This window comes from Microtus oregoni, unplaced genomic scaffold (assembly GCF_018167655.1).
Source record: "Microtus oregoni isolate MIOR12 unplaced genomic scaffold, Mior012 000000F_ref0000247, whole genome shotgun sequence".
Classification (NCBI taxonomy): Eukaryota; Metazoa; Chordata; class Mammalia; order Rodentia; family Cricetidae; genus Microtus; species Microtus oregoni.
Window position 1 is genome coordinate 13,041,832 of NW_024543059.1, and position 7,358 is coordinate 13,049,189.

General features: G+C 49.3%; 1 protein-coding gene across 1 annotated transcript in view; it reads right to left on the bottom strand.

Moving 5' to 3' along the window:
• The window catches only part of Sh3gl3 (SH3 domain containing GRB2 like 3, endophilin A3), a 100,496-nt gene extending 93,450 nt beyond the window's left edge, over nucleotides 1-7,046 (bottom strand). Inside the window, exon 1 of the mRNA XM_041657196.1 lies at nucleotides 6,879-7,046. Within this exon, the coding sequence (XP_041513130.1) occupies nucleotides 6,879-6,923 (45 nt within the window). The 5' untranslated portion in view covers nucleotides 6,924-7,046. The remainder of the gene's footprint in view (nucleotides 1-6,878) is intronic.
• Nucleotides 7,047-7,358: the final 312 nt, after the last annotated feature.

Genomic DNA, 7,358 nt, shown 5'->3' on the forward strand with positions numbered 1-7,358 from the left:
TCCAATATAAGCAGGCTGAAATCAAAGCGAAAGTGATTAGCTATATTAATATCAAGTAGCCATTAGAGCAAAGAAAACTCCCACAGTGGAAGCTGACTTTAAGTTTAAGCCTAACTTAAGTCTGGATTTTATTTTTATACGCAACTAGAAGCCAGTGAAGACCAGTCACTAGAGCACCATGGCCTTAGATGCATTTTTATTTTAATATGTATTAATTGCACATATTAGTGGAGTTTACATTGTGTTTCAATAGATATATAAAGCATCCACTTGTTTTCCTCTACCTGGCTTATCTCACTTAACTAAATATACTATAGTTAGGTATTTTTAACTACAATTGGCAGGATCTCCTTTCTTCTTTGTGGCTGCAAAATAATCCGTTGTGTGTCACATTTTCTTTAGCCGTCCATCCACTGAGAGGCACCTAGGTTGGCTCTGGTGACAGTAATAAACACCGGTGTGCAGGGCCTCTTAGGCACGATGCTTCCCCTTCCTTAGGTTACACACCCAGGAGAGGAATAGCTGGATAACTCGGGGTTCCACGCTCTTCTCCACAGGGGCTTTTTAAATTTATAATTCCAAAAGCTACCAATGGCTGAGGACTTCCTCTCCTCTCCAGCATTTTTAATCTTTTGCTTTCGTGAGCTGTATCTTTTGGAAAGCAACTGGCCATGGCAGGTGAACAGACTGTAGGAGGGCAGGCTCAGAGGTCTGTGATGGACTGGGAAGCTACTACGGCCATGGGGGCAGGGGAGATGGCCAGGGCAGACCAGCGTGGCAGAGTTGGAGAGCGCCCGCTGAATCAGGGAAACACTTTCAGAGCAGAGCCAGGAGGAGGACCACACCAATGAACTGATGATGTGACGAACATCAAGGCCCAGTCCTGGGCTTGTTTTATCTTATTTTACATAAGGGGCTGAACAGATGCTTGAGACCCAGAGTAGAAAACGGTAAGAGGAGACAGACAACTTCCGGTCTGCGCATCTCAACTAGAATAGCTGAGCTTCCGGAAAGGTAGAACTCATTTATGTCTGTATCGAGGAGGAGCAGTTGAACTGGACGTACAGTTTTGACGTACATCAGTGCGTGTGCTGTACTGAAATGTGGGTAAGCCTCCTCGAAAGAGAGCAAGTCTAGAAAACAGGAGTCAGAGGGCCAGCGTGGTGCGGCGCTGTGCAGTCAAGGGATGAAGAGCCATTAACAGAGCCCGGAGGAGCAGCCGGCTGACTGGAGCGGAGAGGAACTCTGGCAGATGCTGCACTCAGACAGTGGCAGTCGGGCCAAATGTTGCTGAGAGTTCAGATGGGGAAGTGGCCATCAGAATGAAGAACACTGAAGACCTATACATGCCTGGCCTCAAAGTACAGGAGAAGACTTCAATTGGGATGGGTTGAAAAATCAAACGGTTGACAGAAGCCCATGAAAGGGTGCTAACTTCATCAGTGTACCTGCTGATAAAGGAGAGGGAAAATAGAGGGAGGAACAGCCAAGGGAGGTCTCTCTTTGAGAGACAGAGAACTCCTAGCTACATGGGGATGGGAATGAGATGCAGCCACAGGGGCAAAGGTCAAGACAATGAGAAGGGACAGGCTTGGAGGCGCCATGGAGTAACGAGGCACCTGTATTTTGTTTCTTGGTACACCAAGAGACGCAGTAAAACACCCACACATGAGCAAACAGGGGCGCTCTGGAGTACTGAAGCACAACCCAGAGGAGAGGCATGAATGAGGAGTTGTGACTCAAAGATCGGATTCACCACAGAGAACACAACAGGAGTCATCAGTGCTGGAGAGGGGTGTCCCCTGAACCATACAAGATGGTGTGTGCCTATAGCCCTAGCACGGGGGAGGTGGAAGATCAGTTCAAGGGACATAAAGAATTAGGGACCAGCTTGGACTACATGAGACTGTCAGAGAGAGAGAGAGAGAGAGAGAGAGAGAGAGAGAGAGAGAGAGAGAGAGAGAAGAGAAGAGAAGAGAAGAGAAGGAGAAGGAGGAAGAGGAAGAGGAAGAGGAAGAGGAAGAGGAAGAAGAAGAAGAAGAAGAAGAAGAAGAAGAAGAAGAAGAAGAGAAGAGGAGAGAACATGAATGAGGAGCTGGGAATAGGAACAGCTAGAGGCTAACACCACCCCATGACGAACCTTTCCTTCCCAGGCTGATGCTGCTCTTGCCAGACTTCAAGAACTCAGACTCAAACTGCCCACACCCTTCTGAGTGCCAACATCCACAACAGGCTCATCTGCTACAAACTAAAGTACCACATCCATTCTGTTCACTAACAACTTGATTTCCCGGCTAAAACCTGCCCGTCTGTCATCATGTCCCCGATATGCGTGACACACACACCTCCACATAGTCAGTGCTGGGCAATACAGTTTGCACTCGGTGTACTTAATAAACCTAAAAGCCGATCTTAATAGGAAGGAACGCTGTTTTCCAATGTGCTTTAAAAGCAAATCCCAAGGGACTCCTGAGTTATAGCTTTACTTTATAGGACAAAAAGAAAGAACTGTTTGGATTATATTGTATCTTTCAGTTATTAAAAACTCCAAACCAACTCGATTTGAACATCTACTCCAGGACCCTGGCTTTTAAACCAAAGTACACAGATTTATGAATTAATTTGTCAAACAGTCTGTATGAAAGACAACAAAAATGTTTCATCTTTAATATATTTTTCCGATGCTTCGAAGAGGAAAAAGAAATAAATCATTATAGATTTTGCAAAGTGCGTTTTTATCTTCTTTCTCTAATGAGTAAGTGAAACAAAAGACATTCATTGTCTCCCTGGAGAAGCTCATCATTCACTAGGGCCATCTTTCCCTGAAGCATTTGTCCATAAATGGCCAGCCTGCTCAGTCAGTAACTGTCTGCAAGGGCATTTCTCAAGGCCTCTCACGGCCACCTGGCCTTTTTCAACTTGATGCATTAAAAGAGAAAGAAGGGGTTACCAAAAAGCTATATTAAGGCCTTCCCCATTCCCTACTGTGTTGTCAGGTCATGTGACAGAGGCTGTAGGCATTGCCACATAAAAGCACAAAGTAAATTCAACATGGAGCCCACAACACTGGGTGGTTAGACTTAGTAGAGGAAGAGGGAAGGGATGGTACTGGTCCCTGGACTTTCATGGGAATATGGCACTAGTCCCAAGGAGGTTAGAAGGTCCTGGGATGGAGAGAATATGTCGATTAATACAGCATCCCTGCCAGAGCATCCATCCATAGTAGGGCCTGAACCTCCCTCATCAACAGTGACTACCGCCAAGAGAAACTGCTATAAGATGAAGCACAGCCAATCTGGTCAGGAAACGGCCAGAGTGGATCTTTACTGCTCCTGTGCTGTGCTGAAAGAAGCCACAGTGGCAGCTCTCAGTTGAATTTACTTCTAGCAGCTCAAATCACTGCTTCTATTTAAAACTCTTTTAAAAGTGTTAAGTAAATTACTTAAGAATTTCAGCCAGGTGGTAGCGGTAGCGGTGTACACCTTTAAATCCTGACACTCAGGAGGCAGAGGCAGATGGATCTCTGAGTTCAAGGTCAGTGTGGTCTACAGAGTGAGTTCCAGGACAGCCAGGGCTACACAGAGAAACTCTGCCTAAAAAAAAAAAAAAAAAAACAAAACAAAAAACAAAAAAAAACCAACAACAGAAAACAAAAACAAAAAAATTTAGAACTGAGACATATACACAAAGTATCTAGATGGATGGATGGACGGACAGACACTCCTCCCCACCTCTATGTGTGTGTATGTATTTTTTTTTTTCGAGACAGGGTTTCTCCGTAGCTTTTGGTTCCTGTCCTGGAACTAGCTCTTGTAGACCAGGCTGGCCTCGAACTCACAGAGATCCGCCTGCCTCTGCCTCCCGAGTGCTGGGATTAAAGGCGTGTGCCACCACCACCCGGCTGTGTGTATGTATTTACAATTCACACACCATGCAGCTCATTTAAAGTGTACAATCCAGGGGCTAGAGAGATGGTTCAATGATTAAAAGCATTACTGCTCTTCCAGAGGACCTGAGTTCAGTTCTCAGCACTCATATTGGGAGGCTGACAACCACCTATAACTCTTGCTCCATGGGATCCCAATGTCCTCTTCTGGCTTCCTCGAGTACCCACACAGTATGTAGCACACATGCGCGTGTGCACACAAAAAGATAATATTAATAAAATAGTAAATCTTCAAAAAATCAAAAGTTCACAGTCCAGTGGTTTTTAGTATACTCCGAGTTTTGTGAACACAGCACCGCCAAGTTTAGCACAGGGACCCAATTTCAGAATCCTCTTGCCATTTGTCAAGCAGAGAGAGAAGCCAAGGAGGCCCAGATGGGTTAAGTCCAAGGTCGCAGAGCTGTTCGTGGGAAGGAGCCAGCCCTGAATCCCTGGGAATTACTAGCCACTGACATCATCCGGGACTCCCTTTCCCTGCCCTTGGGAAAGCTCGGAGTGAATGAAAACCTACTGTGAAAATGTTGTTTGAGAACATCTGGCATTTCTTACCGCTCTGCTCCCTCATATAAATTAAACACAACCGACTTTCTCCAAGCTGGCTACGGCTACACTGCACAGTTGCTAAGACGGACGCCTAGGACTGAGCTGGGGATGTGGCTCAGGCAGGACAGTGCTTTGCCTAGCAAGCATGGAGCTCTGGGTTCAGTGCTCAAAACAATTGTTCATGGTGCTGCCCTCCCGTAAGCCCAGCCTTGGAGAGAGAGAAGTAGGACTCAGAAGCTTGCCATCATCTTAGCTGTGTGGTCAAGGCTAGAGCTAGATTGGGCTACACAAGAACTGGGGGAGCGAGGGGAGAAGAGGACAGAAACATCTAGAACAATATCTAGATAATATTTTAACCACAGAATGCAGGTAAGTTCAGCGAGAATCTGGGATGTCTCTCTTTTCAATAAGTACAAATAATTTCAGAGAAAGGAAGGAAAGATTTAGAGCAGCGGCTCTCAATCTGCCTGTGCCACGACCCTTCCATACGGTTCCTCATGTGATGGTGACCCCCAACCATAAAATAATTTTTGTTGCCACTTCCTAACTGTAATTCTGCTGTTATAAATGGCAATTTAAGTATCCGATATGCAGGACCTCTGATATGTGACCCAGAGATTGAGAGCCACTACTTTAGACCCTGAGTAGGCACTCACTCACCCCAACGACAACGATGACTAAATGTACTCAGATCCCTCCCAGGTCTCCTTGAAGGGGGATGAAAAGTAAAGGGGCTCATTTCCTGCTAAGGAAGACAATGTTACAAGTGTGGCCAACAGTTACTCAAGCACGGCCTTGCCGGAAGAAGCTCTGGGATTCCTGGCTGCTCCAGTGTTTCTGCAGAAGTAGATGCTAACCACTTCAGCCTTTAAACCACGTCAGCCTTTAAACCGCTTCAGCCTTTAAATGCCTATCTGCTCTCTCTCTTCTGTCTGTCTCTGTCTCTCTCTCTCTCTCTCTCATAGTTAATCCTTAACTTCATTTATTCCTCACTTGTTACATACATATATTTATTGAGCTCAGCAAGCACCCGGCTAAGCAGTGGTCAAGTGTGGCGCCCCCTAGAGTTTTTATTTAGACTGTTGTGTATGTTTCCACTTGGCTCAGCTCTCCCATTTTAAAATGCCCATTTTAATTGGAATTTCCCCCAAATCAATACTCCCAGTTCCAGACCCCCCCAGTGCAGGATTCATCCATGGCCAAAGGCCAATGACAACTGAATATCCGGCAGACTTCTGTAAGTACTAAGATCAAACAGAGGACCCACCATCTCTGCCCTCACCCAAACAGCCCCTCCTCCAGGATTTCTACCACCCTGAATAGCACCACGGTCCACCCTATGTCCCCTGCTGGGAACAGCCATCACTCAGTTTCCTTGTGGACCAGCTGGGACTGAGGGGCTAGCCGCGTCTTTCCGCCTGGGATAGAGAAGATTTTCTCATGCCAGCTGCAATCTCAAGATCGATTTGTGGGAGAAGCAGGGGAGGAGCATCGCCACCCACAGGGACTCTAAATGCAGTCTGTCCACCTGGGTTCTAGCAAAACTGAGGCTGGGGATGGGATAGAGGCACGGCAACAATTCCGCAGGTGCTGGTGAGGCTCTACCACTGCTAGAAAACCGTAGTGTTAGAATGCAAATTTGTCTCTCTCTCTCTCTCTCTCTCTCTCACACACACACACACACACACACGCACCTCTTTCCAGCTTCCTCTGCTCAAAATGCCCTCCCTCCCACAGCCCATAGCCACAATTACTATTCGTGTTTAATCTCCAAATGCCTTGCCTTCACCTCCTGGCAGCTTCTCATGAAGCCCCCACTAGAGTCACCTGCCATCCTTCAGCGCGGAGGTGTGTCTAGCGTGGTTTGTTTACGTGTGTGTTTTGGGTCTCCCCATCACCAGGGCAGGAGCCTGGTGCCAAGCTCGAGCCAAGCCAGGAAAGAGGGCCCACAAGGGAAGGACCACAGCGGCGAGTCCCAAACCCAGGGAAGCCAAAGCAGAGACTGGCGGGCCCCAGCCAGGGGACTAGTACAACGTCCTGAGGAGACCCCCAACGGAAAGGCTGGAGATACCTGGGCAGGAGGAAGGCCTATTTGGGTCGTGGTCCGGGTGACTCTCCTCCCTGCGCTCATCCCGGAGCCCACCACCTCCGACCTCACCACCGCCAAACCGCTCCTATTTACAACCGCCAGGGCGCAGCCGGAGACCCAAGACTCAAGGGAGGAGGTGCCACCGCGCGCAGCACAGAGCGCGCGACCGCTACCCGCCCCCACGCCCTCCTAGGCGACCAGAAACCCAGCCCGAGGGAGGCCGACGGGAACCCCGAGTCCACGGCCCGCGAACCCCGTCGGGACACCGCCTCCAGGTCCCCTTCCCGCGCGCCTCCCTACCTGACTGGCTTTGTGGAACTGCTTTTTGAGCCCGGCCACCGACATCGCGGCAGCGCCCCGCCCGGGGGTGGTCTCGGGGCTCCGTCGGGCCACGCGGCCGCGACGCTGAGCGGAGCGGGCACCCCGGGCGGTCCCCGCGCGCCCCACGGCCACGGCCACCGCCACGGCGCTGTCACACTGGCACACGCGCGCGCGCGCAGATAGCAACACCGCGTTTCGAGGTTTGGACGCAGCCCATTGGCCGAGCCTCGGCGGCATGCAAATGAGGCCGCTGGGACCGCCCACGCCTCATTGTTGCGTGGCGACCGGGAGCGCTTGAGCCAGGAAAGAGGCTAGTGGATAGATGTCCCCGGGATGCGGAGAGCCTCTCTCCGGACTTCTTTAGACCAGCATGGGATGCAGCTGACTCTGAGACCGTTCTGGACCCGAGGCTTTCTCTCTACTTTTCAGGGACTTGATGTGAAACCTGCTTTTATTCAC